The sequence below is a fragment of the Rhododendron vialii genome, chromosome 5a, assembly GCF_030253575.1.
Source record: "Rhododendron vialii isolate Sample 1 chromosome 5a, ASM3025357v1".
NCBI lineage: Eukaryota > Viridiplantae > Streptophyta > Magnoliopsida > Ericales > Ericaceae > Rhododendron > Rhododendron vialii.
In genome coordinates, this window is record NC_080561.1 from 37,768,353 (window position 1) to 37,783,746 (window position 15,394).

Genomic DNA, 15,394 nt, shown 5'->3' on the forward strand with positions numbered 1-15,394 from the left:
TCACTTGCGCGCAACTTATCCAACAAACTCCTCCGAACTCAATTTTATGGAACCTATTACGGGCACACAACAGTTATCCAAACCGTTCATCTTGTAGGTCTTACTAAGAAAAAGTTTCGAGTGAAAGATTAGCAAGATTAGCCTCATCAATAGTCAGTGAAATACAAAAACAATTTGTACAAAATGGACAACAGTTCACATAATTCAAAACTTAGGTTAGGAGTATATTTTATACAACTTTTTAATGTATATTTGTCACTGAACGATCAATCTAAATTCCTTTCAAAATCCTTTAACTAGTACATGATGAATGGTTCAAATTAAAGTTGGTAGCCCATAACAAAGCTCGAAAAATAGAATTTGAAGGGGTTTGCTGGATTAGGGGTTCGGTGGGGTCTGATCTCCTTTGTCCCGAAAATTCTTGTGCTTTTGTGTTGAAGATTTTTTTGGCCATTAGATTGTATGATTTTTTCTACAGAGCTGCTACAGGTACAGCAAAGGCTATATAGCAGCTGCGTACATATGCCTTTTGTGTTCATCTCGAGTCCTGCAAAGTTGATCGGAGCCGCTCTTTTGTTCAACACATTTCATTTAGGGTCTCTGTAAAAAATCATTTCAATCCAGGAAATGGCATTTACGAATTATCCAACTTTGCTTCAGAATTTAAGCTAAATTTTGCAGCAAAGTTGGATGATTTGTAATTGCCTTTACCGATATCGGATTGAGATGATTTTCTACATAGACCAAAAACGAAATGTTTTGAACAATCTCCGATCATTTTTTTTAGAATCCGAAAAGGGAGCAAAAGAGATCTGTACACAACTGCTGTACCGCCTTTACTGTACTCCTATCTTTACTGTTTTTTTTATTTTTTTTTATTTTTATGTTTTAGGTTTCGTTTGTTTAGGCGTAAAATGTTTTCCTGTCAAATATTTTACCTATTTTTCGGTGTTTGGTTATGTAAAAAATGAGAAAAATATTTTACATGTAAAACATTTTTCATTAATTGGATTGAAATGACTTACCATTAAATCTTTCGTAAGTTATTTTCTAAAATAAACCCGCTGCTCTCTACTGCAATTCTCACTGCTCAATTTTCTCGATCGTCAGTCCTAACTCACGTTCAATTCTAATATTCTCATATCTTTCCACCGTTTAAACCCTCTCTCTCTATCTCTATATAATTTTGTCAATTTTTTAAAATATTTTCAAGAACCAACTAAATACAAGAAAATAAAAGTTAAAATTTTTTTTTTCAGAAAAAACGTTTTACATGAAATATTTTTTACATTCAAAGCCCGAAAAATTCCCCGAGACAGCTAAGAGGTAAACCTGTCATTGTTTTCCGACTTTAAACCAAGAATCCCGTTAACGAGCATTCTTCCACAATCCCCTTTAATCTCTCTCTCTCTCTCTCTCTCTCTCTCTCTCTAGGCTTTCAAGCAGGAAGGGGGTCAAGTGCATTCATCTGATTAGGGTTTGAGAGAAATGGCGTTCTTCTCATCAATCGCGTCCAGCCTGTCCAATTTCGGCAGCGCAATGCACCAATCCGTCAACGGGTATCCTCTCAAAACTCTGAATTTCTTAATAATCTTTCCTTATTTGGAAATTGGAATTTCCAATTACCCTAATTCGAAGCCTCTTTGCCCAGTTGCTGCGGTTTCGCTCACATTTTTATATGCCCGTACGGATAGTGATTAAAAAAATAATTTTCACTTCATAGAATTATTATATATGAAACTGATTTTTTTTGGTTTGCATACGCAGGACCACTTTGGGGGTAAAGGTCTTTTTTAACAAAATGTTAGAATTAGAGAATTAGATTCAAATGGCCCCTTCAAATCCAAAACAAACTAAACTAAGCCGAGCCTTGTGTCTCAATCAATTGGGGTCGGCTATATAAATCATGTTTTCCTATCGAGCACTGTCTAGGGCTACTTCTTCCCTTAGATTTAGATTTAGTAAGCCCAAGTCTTTCCGTATCATGGTATCCAATGGACATCCCATGGTTTAAAAAGGGGAAGAATCTTTATTTGTTGTCGATACCATGGACATCCCATGGTTTAAAAAGGGGAAGAATCTTTATTTGTTGTCGATAATTTAGTTATCGGGGTTAACTCACACTCACCTCAACTAATTCTGAAATTCTGAAGACCAATCCTGCTGTCCACTGGAGGAGGCCAAATTAAAGCCGGGAAAAACCCCACGCCCCACATGAGCTTGCCCCATTGGAGTTGATAACACCTCACCTAGCAAACCCTAAGTCTCAGGCTTTAACCACTGGGCCAACCCCTTGGGGTTAAGGGGGAAGGATCTTTAGAAACCCTCGGTTCCATCTGGGGAAGAAAATTGTCTGTTTTCCGTTTTTGTTCTTTGAATTACTCATACAATCACTAAATTATATATGAATATCGATCCGCACCAGAAACTAAGATAGGAGAAGTTCGAGTCTGTTCACTTCGTATATTGATCGTGTATGTGAAGACTCAATATCGTGTCTTATGTTGTAAGAGATGAAGAAATACACTAATCCATCATGTCTATTAAAAAATATTTCATGTTGACTAAATAGTTGTTGATGGAATCCTTGAATTAACATAATTTGAGAGTGAACCAGTGTTCTAAAAGGCAGCGCCTAGGCGCTAGGCAGTGGAATAGTGTAATTATATTTAGGGTCATCGGTAAAATGGTCTGATTTTATAATATTTGGTCATGTTGTGTTGGTTAGTTTTTGGTCTCAACTTTTAGACTCTATTTGCCTAGTCTCCTATCTGAATGATTGTCGGTTTTTTTGCTTATTGACACTCAAGTTCTGTTGTCATGGTGGTCTATGATGTACAATTTTCATGATGTAGATGGACTATTATTATTTTTCATATTATGAAGAATCTATTTCCCATTAATTGGTTGGATTTCTGTCCTCCAGTTTGATGGGTTATGAAGGCCTGGAAGTTATAAATCCAGAAGGGGGGACTGAAGATGCTGAAGAGGAAGCACAAAGAGGAAGGTGGAAGCAGGAGGTTCAATATTTTTTCCCCCTTTCCTTTCATTATGCAGATGCAAGATTTTGCTTTGCTATTTCTTTAATTTTTTGCTTGATTTTTCAGTCACATGATGGATATTGATATTTCAGTTAGTTATTATACTTACTTAGATGTGCATTAAGTATGTGTCTATGGGGTTCTGATCCCAAATGTGGTTCATGACTGAATCACTGAAAAAGTTATTTGTTGACAAGAACTGCTATCTTCTCCTTTTCGCATGACTTGTTGACATGTACATAATTTGTAATATAATGAATACTCGTCCTCTGTCAAAGACTTTAAGCAGATACTCTTAACTTGTTCTTTCCTGTTGACTCAACCGTAGCGGTTGCTGCTTTAACACGTGCTTGAGTAAAGACCCTAACTACACAAACTCCAAACTTTCTCCCTGTAATATAATGAATACTTGCCCTCTGTCAAAGACTTTAAGCAGATACTCTTAACTTGTGTTGTTCCATGGTTGGGAACTTTCCTGTTGACTTAACGGTAGGGGTTGCTTTAACACGTGCTTGAGTAAAGACCCTAACTACACATATTCCAAACTTCCTCCTCTGCATATTCCTTTATTTGTCTGTTTCATATTCTCATTTAAGTTCTTTTCCTCGCAGGACAGGGATAGTTATTGGAAGATGATGCAGAAATATATAGGTTCTGATGTCACGTCGCTGGTGTCACTTCCAGTTTTTATTTTTGAGCCAATGTCAATGCTTCAGAAAATGGCAGAGGTTTGTGTTATTTGCACCACACTGAATTGTCTGTTTCCCATTTGATGCTGCTTGCCTGCTTGGGTTGTTTAATGGCACTTGGTGTTAAAATTTTGTTGCAGTTGATGGAATATTCCCAGCTCTTAGATTTAGCAGATGAATGTGAGGATCCCTACCTGAGAATGGTTTATGCTTGTAAGATCTCTCGCTCTCTGTGTGTGTGTGTGTGTGTGTGTGTAGTGGATCTCTCTTGTGGAACTCATGATTCTCTGTTGCAGCATCCTTCTTTATATCCATCTATTATGCTTGCCAACGAACTTTGAAGCCATTCAATCCAATACTCGGTGAAACTTATGAAATGGTCAATCATGGTGGCATTACATTTATTGCTGAACAGGTAAGCTTGAGGCTTTGACCGTAATCAACAAGGATTATTCTTTCTTGCCTATATTTTAGAACAGCAGAACTTTCTTTAAGTGGTATTCCTAGTCTATATTGCCCCATATTGGACAATTGTGCATAGGAGTTGCAATCGTTTGAATAATTTACTTTCAGGTTAGCCACCACCCTCCAATAAGCGCTGGACATGCTGAAAATGACCATTTTGTTTATGACATAACTTCGAAGGTGAAGACCAAATTCTTAGGAAACTCGCTTGAAATCTATCCCCTTGGAAGGTAATAATTATGTTGGGATTCAATATTATTAGGTATTTTGACTTCTTTCACTAATGATGCCGACAAAAGAAGTAGAAATTGTACACATTTTTGTAAGACGTGATATTTTTGCAACTGCCATTTTATGAGTACTTGTAGGAGATTATTACCACAATTGTCAAACAACAGCTTGTTCAAAGTTGAAGGGATGTTTGATGTAAAGAGAATTGAGGAATTGGTGATCGATTCTTTTGGTGCATTCGAATATTCTTTCAAATAGTATGATGTATTATTAGGAGTAATTGATAGGGTGATGATGAGGACATTTTGCTACCATCAATGTGGCGCTTTACATGGCACTGACAGTATCATTTAATGGCCCTACAGAGATGGTACCAAAATAAGTTAGCAATACTGTATTAGAAGAGTACTATGTGCCGTGGGCATGGAACCTAGCATTTCTGATTGTCCTTTTCACCTTCATGTATTTGTGATTTTTTATTTTATGTTGCCCTGTTCTAATCTCTATTACGTTTTACCCCTGTACCCCAATACCTCCCTCAAGCAGTTTCTCTCCTTACCTTTCCAATTTCTCAAAGTGGGATGTGACTGTTATTATCATTGTGGTGCCTTGTGAAAGAGTAGAAGTAGAATAATGATAATGGTGTTGGTTTAATAAGATTAGGTAACCTCATAATGGTTAGGAAGTGGAATATGCCAAAAAAGGTGGGCCGCTTTGTATGTATCAAGATCCTGGAAGTGCCTGCTAGTTAAGCTGGAGATGTACGAGGGAAGTCTGTTAGAAGGCATCATGCTTCCACATTGGCCAAAATTATCGATAGCACTTGTTGAATGGGAGTAGCTGTATCAAAGACTTGGCGTTTAATCGTGTTATCCATTACCCCTTTGTCCTTGGCTCATCATCACACTTAGGCTTGAAAACTATAAAAACGAAGGAGCAAGATTGAGAAAGCTTGTTCCAACATCAGGTGCTGTGGACCTGAAATAATATATTATATATGCACTCATTTGTTGATGTTATGACTCAAAATCTGTTTGGTGAACAATGTATTTGCTGCTCACTTTTGATATAATTTGATATGCAGGTCACGAGTGACCCTGAAAAGAGATGGTGTGGTCCTAGATTTGGTGCCTTGCCCTTCAAAAGTTAATAACTTGATATTTGGACGAACTTGGATTGATGTACCAGGTGAGATGACTTTGACAAACTTGAGCACTGGGGATAAAGTTCTGCTGTATTTTCAACCTTGCGGCTGGTTTGGGTATGTGCTTAGCCATCATTCTCTGTTGGTTAATATTCATATTTGATGTGTTTTTTATTTACTCACTGCTTGGTAAGTACATCTTTGCTGCTTTTAGAGAATACAACTTTGGGTCTTGACATCAGGTTTTCAACCAACATTAAATTGCTTAGTCATTAAATAAGTCATGTGTTCATACACTTCCTTTAAGTGTTCTCTAAGCATGTGCAATCACCCTTGTAAGCTGCGGGTTTGCACCTGGTTTGGTCCTTTGATGGGTGGTTGTAAGACGCCACATGAGCTTCTTACCCACGTCATCTTGGCAGCACCAAGTTTTCTATCGCTATAAGATCTTTTCTTTTTTTTTTTTGGTATAAGATCTATTACACTGTTATTAATGATGTTTCTGGGGAGAAATTCCCATGGACTTCTTTTTCCTGGCATTCCTGCTTTTATTATACCATGTCAATCTTGTACAGCTTTAGGTGGGAAAAAAGAAGGAAAGATAGGTACTTTCATCTCAGCTTGTAGTTGTTTTCTTCACCTCCTCTTTCCCTGCAGCTGTTCCTAACTAATGGTTGTTTATATTGCTCTCAGTTTCAAAATAAAATAATGAAGATCATCGTTAGTTTTCCTTGGAAAGTTCAGAAACCAAAGTTTGATTCAAGTTTGTTAGATCGTAAATATTTCCTGTAAAGTATCACCAGATTATACAGCTAAATTACATAATGTGAGGACCATGTCCTAGCATGAAACACCAATAAAAAAAAGGGTGTTGGAGTTTGTCCCACATCGGTTAATTATCTCCTCCAAATCCAGTATATGAGCCGGGCAGCCTCCCAATTGGTTTGGAGTTGGATGCTTTAACATGGTATCAGAGCTAGGGTTTTGAAGAATTTGTTCCCCCTTATTTGTGTCATAACCGTTGTTTGTTGTAATCCAAGTGTTATGGATCATTTGTTTACTTCTCCACATTTGAGTCGGGGGTCGCACGTGCGGGGTTGTGTTGGAGTTTGTCCCACATCGGTTAATTATCTCCTCCAAATCTAGTATATGAGCCTGGGCAGCCTGTCCACTCTTTGCCAATTGGTTTGGAGTTGGATGCTTTGCTTTAACAAAGGGCACCTAGGAAGAAATCTCCATTCAGTTTATTAATTAGCCTTGTCATTGGGAATGTTTATTTCTCGTATATCTTTGGTTTCATGCCTTTGGATACATTTGTCATTGGTTGCAGTGCTGGTCGCTTTGAAGTGGATGGATATGTGTATAATGCCGCTGAAGAACCCAAAATTTTGCTGACTGGGAAATGGAACGAATCAATGAGTTATCATCCTTGTGATGCGGAAGGAGAACCCCTGCCGGGCACTGAATTGAAAGAGGTTGGTTTCATTGACTTTCCTTTTGTCTTGCCCCTTTTTTTCCGCTCGTAATCATTTTCCTTCCGTTTTCTAGACTGTAGACCCTCTCATTTGAGACTTAATCTAACAATCTTATTACATCAATTCTAAGGCCTAAGAAGCATGGACATTCACAAAGGTGTCGTTTCGTGTTGACCAACACTCCTCTTCATCATGTGGCTGTCTCTTTTCCAAACCAGCCGGTTTATTATTTATATTTCTTAGAATAGGTCACACTCGGGGGACACACATGTCCGTCATTTAGACACATGAATCACAGTACATGTACAGAAAAATCAAAAAGGAGACATTTGTGGTCAAAACATACCTCTATTCCAAAGAAGATTCTCTAGCAGGCTCTGTAGGTGGAGATTGTTCGGTAACTTGGGTGGTTCCCGCTACTTGCTCCCAAATGCTATTGATTGACTTTAGAGACTTTGGTAGTAACAAGGCGGCAAAAGCACTGTGGGTTTGAATATTTTGCTCACTCTTCGGGTAATTTTGTTGGAAAGAAATGCAAGGATTTTTCGGTCAAGCTTGAGGAGGTTGAATCTTTATGGGATATAATTAGTTTGTTGTCATTGTTTTTTGGGCCTTGGTATCTTCTCCCTTTAAGGCAACTCCTGTATTTTTTAGTTCCACGGATTGTAAACAGGTGAGTAACATGTTAGGGATTTTGCTTACTGCTGTATTTTATCTTTGTGTTCCTCTCCTCCGATCCTCTTGGAGCCATTTAATAACTCTGTATTGACCAACTAAAAACCTACTGCCGTTTTTCTGATGCTGCCACTGTGCAGGTCTGGAGAGCTGCTGAAGCCCCTGAAAATGACAGATTTCAGAGCACATATTTTGCACACAAGCTAAATAGCTTGGACACCGCCCCTAAGAAGTTATTGGCATCAGATTCTCGCTTGCGACCCGATAGATATGCACTTGAGAAAGGTGATTTGTCCAAATCTGGTTCAGAAAAGAGCAGGTCTCTCTCTCTCTCTCTCTCTCTCTCTCTCTCTCTCTCTCTCATGAACCGAAAGTTGTTACAGATTGGAAGAAATGATAACCTACCAAACAAGGGGTTAAAAAGAGAGATACATGATTCCATTTTTCTCCCATGAATGTTTTTATTTTTAGTGGGGAATTTGATGGGCCACGTTAACCTTGATGTCATGACTATCATCACTTGTCATCAATTGCATCAGTTGTTTTGTTTTATTTTCTATTTCACTTTTTCTGTATTTCAATTATTCAAGTCGGGGTTCATGTTTCCTCAAGGTTCTTTGTATGACAGATTACAGCATTGTGTAATTCAAAGGGACTCCCAACTTGAATTTGTGAGGGAATTGCTATAGTGATTGTGTTTCTGTTTCTGCAGTCTGGAGGAGAAACAGAGGGCTGAAAAGAGACTTAGAGAGACCAAGGGCCAGCAATTTACTCCAAGATGGTTTGACCGATCTACTGAAATTGCTCCTACACCTTGGGGCGACTTGGAAATATATCAATTCAATGGCACATATGACCAGCATCGGGCTGCTATGGATAGCTCAGACAGTATTGAAGAGGTAGACATCGCGTCAACAGAGTTCAATCCGTGGCAGTATGGAGACTTGGCAACAGAATGAGATTTTACATCATGTACTTTGCCGGCATAATGTTCTTTCCGTAATGTTTTTGGATGCCGCTTGTTTGTTATTGTATTCTGTTGAATAGTTCAGCCTGGTTTCAGTAATTTACTCCAAGATGGTTTGACCGATCTACTGAAATTGCTCCTACACCTTGGGGCGACTTGGAAATATATCAATTCAATGGCAAATATGACCAGCATCGGGCTTCTATGGATAGCTCAGACAGTATTGAAGAGGTAGACATCGCGTCAACAGAGTTCAATCCGTGGCAGTATGGAGACTTGGCAACAGAATTAGATTTTACATCATGTACACTTTGCCGGCATAATGTTCTTTCCGTAATGTTTTTGGATGCCGCTTGTTTGTTATTGTATTCTGTTGAATAGTTCAGCCTGGTTTCAGTATTTATAATTAGCGTGAATTTTGTTCGGTTAGTAGAAAAATGAATAATGTGCTATCTTAGATCTACATTTTGCAATAAGAGCTTCAGCAATACATATTGTGAATTGCCAACCCTTTCCACAAGACGGGGCCTTAAGTCCAAAATACCAACCAATCTGATTGTCGGAAATCGTTACTTGGAATGTCGCTAAACAGAAGTATAGCAAATTTTAATACCATCATTAGGTTTACATTCATGCGATCAGTAGCTGATGGCAAGTCAATTAAGCAGTACCAATTGGCAGTTGCATAGCAACAAATATGCTTCTTATGAACCCATTCACTACTCCTGTTCTTACTTCTATTTATTCTAGGTTAATATCCAGGCCCCAGCTCACAATACAGAAATGGATAGCAGAATCGTGAATAATAGACTCAGATCGGATGAGATATTCCCAAATCTGCTGTTACAGCTGTCATGCATCAAAAACGAGTTGTGATCTGGGAAAACAGGGCCTTGAAATCCTTTGTTGGGGTGCCAGCTCCCTCAGGCTTCGAGGCCAGGTCAAATGCCTTAAATTTGGCCTCCTCAAACTGTAGCGCCTGCTTACAAAAACAGAATGAATTAAGCTAGTTGCACAAAATAACGTATGAATGGAGAGTGCGATTTCAGGTTAAACTGTACATAATGAGAAAACACGAATTCTGATCAAACGACAGTACACAGAAAATGAGACATCTTTCATCAAGAATGAATACCTGAATGCAAACTTCAGAAACATCAGACCTAGTAATGCTCCTTGTATCTGTCTTCAGTAGCTCATCATCCTTTCCAACAAGTAATTCTCTAACATCCCCTTCTTTGTCTTGTAAGCCGCCAGCCCTAAATAACCAGAAAGGTTCAATTAACGAAGTCTACCCTACCGAACTAGCTTAGCAGTTTCAGTGTCATCTCTTTTCGGCGGCTATGTAACATTCTTTTGTTCATGGACAAATCGCCTGTATACCATTGCCTGAGCTATTTACTTATTTCAATCCTTCAATTAACCAACATGCATGGAGGGACGTGGGTGGGGCGTGGGGCGGCCCAGGTCACCCCCCACCTTGTCAGAATCCCCCAGCATGTAGTATAAATAGTACATTATATATTCATAATGTACTATATTGGCCCCCCACAATCGAGCCCAAGCAGACGACGGACGACGTATACGGAACTTCAAGAAATAAAATATAAAGTGGCTATGTAGTGGAAAATAATTACTTCCTTTAATTACGAAAAGAAAGTGGCTATGTTTTTCTTGTAGAATATTATTCCTCAGATTCATAGTTGAATTTCAAACTGCATGCAAGGAAACTTAAAAATTCAACAACCATGTGAATATGTGGAATTCGGGTTTCAAGGGTCGCCCGAGTCAAATCTCTTAGTTTCCTCAATTCGCCCGAGTCAAATCTCTTAGTTTCCTCAATTCGTACCTCCACGTGCATCTGGGTTGCATGTGAGGGGGAGTGTTAGTCTTTGTCCCACATCGTTCATCTAAGCCACCCAAGCTTGGATAATAAAATTTAGATGCTACTCCACCTATTACCAATTGGTTTTAGGTCAGAACCCTCCAAGAAATCTAACATGGTATCAGAGCAAGGTCTTGGGTGGCCTCACCTCATGTAGTCAAGTCTCTATCGCCCGAGTCAATCGCCTCACCTCATCAATTCATACCTCCATGTGCATCCGGGCTGCACGTGAGGGGGAGTGTTAGACTTTGCCCCACATCGCTCATCTAAGCCATCCAAGCTTGGTTAATAAAATCTAGAGGCTACTCCACCTATTGCCAATTGATTTTAGGTCGGAACCCTCCAAGAAATCTAACAAGTTTCGGGCCCCCTATATGTGAATCCTAGGTCCATCCCTCCAACTACCTGTTTCAAGTTCGATTGTAAAACCATAAGGGGCTTGATTTAGTCGAAATAGATATACTAGAATTCAAGTTTTGAGTTGACCGTTGATTGTTAGTATTTGAGCCTACTATACAATCAAAAGCAACATTCATGATGAGCGAAAACGAAAAAAACGATGGGCTTACCTAATAATTGTGTATGGAAGTCCTGAGTCAGCCAGATACTGTTCAGCCTTTCTCTTCCAGATCTGCATATGGAAAAAAAAAGGGTTGAAAAGGCATGCCTAAAGGCCTCAAAATCCCAGGCTCATCAATCTTATGACGGGCCAGGCCGACGCAACATCTACTTCTATATTTCTTTGTCTGTTTCTCTCTCAATGGTCATGAAACATATGCCTTAAATTGTAATCGGGGCCCTGTAGGCGGATACAATGTTCAACTTATACTAGGTCATCAAGACAATATTCTGACTATGAGATTTAGGTTTTGTATGCATCTGCCATTGTTTTTCTTTTTTCTTTTTTCTGAACAAAAACTTATGATAAAAACCAGGAATTAGAAAAGCAGTCCAATCATTTGGAACCCAAAGAACAAAGTTTAGAAGCGTATGGGAGTTAAATTGAGACGGAAAATTTACGAACCAAAATATTCCCCTTCCCTAAGTTGTTTAAGGGGTGATTAGGATTTGTTCCTCCCATCGATCCAACAAGCACAATGTGCTTCACTCCTGCAGCTTTAGCTGTACATATAGACATTGAAAGATCAACATAAGCCATGCCAATATGAACAAAACCAAGAAAAAGGATGTGTATTCACCGGCATCTATTTGATTCTTCTGCCCAATCCAGTCAACCTAACATGTAAACATATTCGATCAGCACCATGGAAAACAGAATAAGGCTTAATAACTTAAACTAGAACAGCATCCAGAAGTAAGAAGTTAAATCACGCAGTAATGAGCTCCACATAATTCTTTTAGGCTACGTTCGGACCTTGGTTTTACGGAGCGACTTTTTAAAGGGAAAAGAAAAAGTAAGGAATTTTACTTCATTGTCTTTTCCTCTATAATGAAGAAGAATCAATTACCTTTTCTTTGCCCATCAAAAATCCCTCTACAGATCCATGATCCAAAAATGTCCTTAAATTTGGAACAAAAAAAGTAGTTACCTGCTCAGGATATGCTCCATCTTCGAAATAGAACTCAGGCCTTTCACCTTTAATTACATCAGCCCCGGGCTTCATTTTCGGCACAGCACTGGTGAGAATTATTAGAGAATCAACACCTTCAATCACAGGAACGATGCTGTCTGCATTCCTTATATCGCCAACGGAAACATCTTCTGCTCCACCAATTTTCACCTTGCTCTCCTCGGTTCTGACCAAACCTTTGGCAACATATTGGTCTGTCTTCTCCTTCAACTTCTTATAAACAATTTGTCCTGCCAAAACAAACCAACATAGAATCAAATCAGGAAGAAGAGAAAGAGCATCATTTCTAGAGTTTCAAAAAGCAGGTGATTATCACTGACCAAAATAAATAGTAACAAACAGTTACAATTGAAATATCATAACGTTTTAAAGAAATCAATAAACATATGCAACGTGGAAAATCGATTCTCTAGTGCTTAACAATGATCGTATCATGGTGCAATGGATCCATAACATTGCAGCACAATGATCCCGGGCCACATTGGTGCATGTGATAGTTGGGTCACATTCAATATCAGAATAAGCACTCATTAAACTACGCACAGTAACAACCGAATAATGCGATTTAGGGTGCTGTTTGGGCTGCAGCTATTCACTGCTTCATTGGGTTCATCACTCCATGCACATTGTTGTTTATGAACAGCTTGAATGCTATACGGAGCAATAAAATAGCTCTAGCAATTATATCTCCCTTAACCAGAAATTGCAAAAGTTTGAAATTGTAGTGACCTCAAAGTTAATTCCATGAAGTACTTAATCTATTGTGTCCCTCAGCCCTAGTGTCATCGGTATGTTCATTTGATCCGTGAAACTTGAGTACTAGACATTACTTGCATTTGACCATAAACTCGCAGACACAGTTCCACTACGCACATACACGGTTCCAGTACACACCCGTACACCACATGCAATTCATAAATTGGGCCGCATGAAGTCCTGAACGACCAAATTGGGTCTGACAAAGATTTGACTAAATTCCGTCTGACATTGATTTGACTAAATTAATTCATATCTTGGACCACTAACCTTCATAATCAACACCATATTAATTCATAACTTGCACCAATGGTGTTCATAATTTGGCAGATGGTACACCCATTTTAGGGGGTGTTTATTGAAGAATTTCCCCCAACTTAAAGTTAAGAAGTTAGAAGAGGGAGATATGAAGCAATGTTCATCAAACAACAGTTGTAAATCACGAATGGAGTCATCACTGGCAGAAAGGAGCAAACCAAGGTTTTAAATAAAGGCCTTTACGTATTGTATCGGCCGCTAAGTAATGGGATTTTGGACCTCCGATACCGTTATTTACTTGCATATTAGGCGATATGGTCGGATATGCTCCAATATTGACCGATCTATGGCTGTATCACCGATACCTTTACATTTCCCAATACCGCGATTTAAAACTATGGAGCTAACCAAAGTAGGACCTAGTAATGCCAGAACATGGATATTGAAGGAGATGAAAGATCTGCAACATGGTAGATTCTCTCTGATGAAGAAACTCTCAAGACTTGGGTCATTTCACATTGCCTATGTTATAACCTTAATCAATTGAAGAAGGCTAGTTGTACCTTGATTCAACAACTTTATACGGTCATCAAACAAAACTTTATCACTTTTCTGCACTCCCTTTTTCCCACCCTCTCTTTCTTACTTAGGTTTATTTTTATTAATCAGGTCCAGATTATGCGCACGTCAACTAATCCCTAAGAAACCAATCTCATTGTCCACTTGGAGGCCCATTTAAAGCCGGGCAAAATCCCATGTAGACTGGCCAGTGACCACACAAGTTAATAGCACCTAGAAGGTTTCGAACATGACACCTAGGGGGAGCAAAATGGCCTTGACCATCATCCCAACTCCTCAAGGTTGCATTTCAGTAAAAAACACATAACTTTTACCCAGAAAACGTGATTTAACTCTAATAGCATAAAATCACAAACAATACCCAACAAGAACTTATGTAAAGTTTTTGTTCCAAAAAAGAAAAAAAAAACTTATGGAAAGGAAAGTGTGAAGAAAAAATGTAAAGGGAAAACGTACTGTGCTTAAAACTTTATTTTTCTATTTTCTTCGTACTTTCTTTCCAAACCAAACACGCGTTCCAAACAAAGCCTAAAATTAACCGAGCCCACATAAAGAAACACATAAAATCCGGAAAAATACACACACATCCAAAAAAACACATACAACTAACTTTAACGTTAAGATAGATTAATCAAATAAAGAAGAGTGGAGTGAGAGTAATTACCGGTTCTACCCCCAGCACCGGTAACAAGGACTGTGCTTCGGCTCAAATCCGCCATCGCTGATGAAACAAGACCCACGAAAATTCTCACGAAAAGAAACCTTTCTTTTCGATCTTCGAAATGGAGAGAGAGAGAGAGAGAGAGAGAGAGAGAGAGAGAGAGAAATATGGAAAATATTTACTTTGTTGTAATGGGCACCAACCAGTAATTAAAGGGAAATCACCAAACGAAATTTATGACAGTTACGCAGAGTCGGCTGGCAGAAAAGGTTAGGAATCCAGAGAAGTTATTCAGTGCTCCTGGGCCCACGGCATTTGCCTCAACAATCTTTTGTTGGAAACTTGTTGTTGATGACTGGTAGTTGATCTGTGACGCGGCAAAACTCAATCCCAGAAGAGAGAGAGAGAGAGAGAGAGAGAGAGAGAGAGAGAGAGAGAGAGAGGAGGAGGAGGAGGAGGAGGAGGAGTTACGCGGTTGTTTATTTGCCGGTAAAAATTACAGTTACGAGTTACGACCCCAATTTATGTATCCACGCACATAACTCGATCTGACAAATTTGCCCTTAAAACATCAAAAACGCGCTCTCTCTCCCTCTCGCGCTAATGAAGTTTAATTCGATTAGGGTCGAGCTTCACTGACTATTCAAGGTTTGATCTGTGTGGTTAGATCTCGAGGACCTAGGGGTCGCACCCTAAAAACCTAGACAAGTATATTATGGTAACTGATGATGTAAATTTTAGGTTATAAATACATGTTATTGCAGCAATCGATGTAACTTAGTATTTCGTTCTCCATTTGATAAATAATGAAAATAAGCATGAGTCGTGAATGTATTCAACTACAAAGTTGGGGAAGCATATAAAAATCTTTGTGTCTTGTGTTCTTGTTCTCTGTTCTGATTATTATTCGCACTATGTATTTGTTGATTTGATCGATTTCTCAACATATTTCACCAATTGTCAACAAAAAGTGATT

General features: G+C 38.8%; 2 protein-coding genes across 2 annotated transcripts; one reads left to right on the plus strand and one right to left on the minus strand.

Annotated features, from left to right (window-relative positions):
• The first annotated feature begins 1,330 nt into the window (after window positions 1-1,330).
• On the plus strand, window positions 1,331-9,177 carry LOC131326411 (oxysterol-binding protein-related protein 3A-like). The gene is made up of 10 exons (XM_058359194.1): window positions 1,331-1,559; window positions 2,927-3,020; window positions 3,653-3,769; window positions 3,871-3,943; window positions 4,027-4,145; window positions 4,304-4,425; window positions 5,511-5,687; window positions 6,901-7,045; window positions 7,861-8,039; window positions 8,433-9,177. Exons 1-10 carry the CDS (start codon window positions 1,489-1,491, stop codon window positions 8,677-8,679), a joined length of 1,344 nt encoding a protein of 447 aa, XP_058215177.1. The 5' UTR covers window positions 1,331-1,488; the 3' UTR covers window positions 8,680-9,177.
• A 95-nt stretch (window positions 9,178-9,272) lies between these two features.
• Window positions 9,273-14,911, minus strand: LOC131326412 (uncharacterized protein At2g37660, chloroplastic). The gene is made up of 7 exons (XM_058359195.1): window positions 14,422-14,911; window positions 12,123-12,394; window positions 11,772-11,808; window positions 11,597-11,694; window positions 11,142-11,203; window positions 9,823-9,946; window positions 9,273-9,666 (listed from the first exon to the last, which is right to left on the minus strand). Exons 1-7 carry the CDS (start codon window positions 14,474-14,476, stop codon window positions 9,547-9,549), a joined length of 768 nt encoding a protein of 255 aa, XP_058215178.1. The 5' UTR covers window positions 14,477-14,911; the 3' UTR covers window positions 9,273-9,546.
• Between the last annotated feature and the right edge of the window lie 483 nt (window positions 14,912-15,394).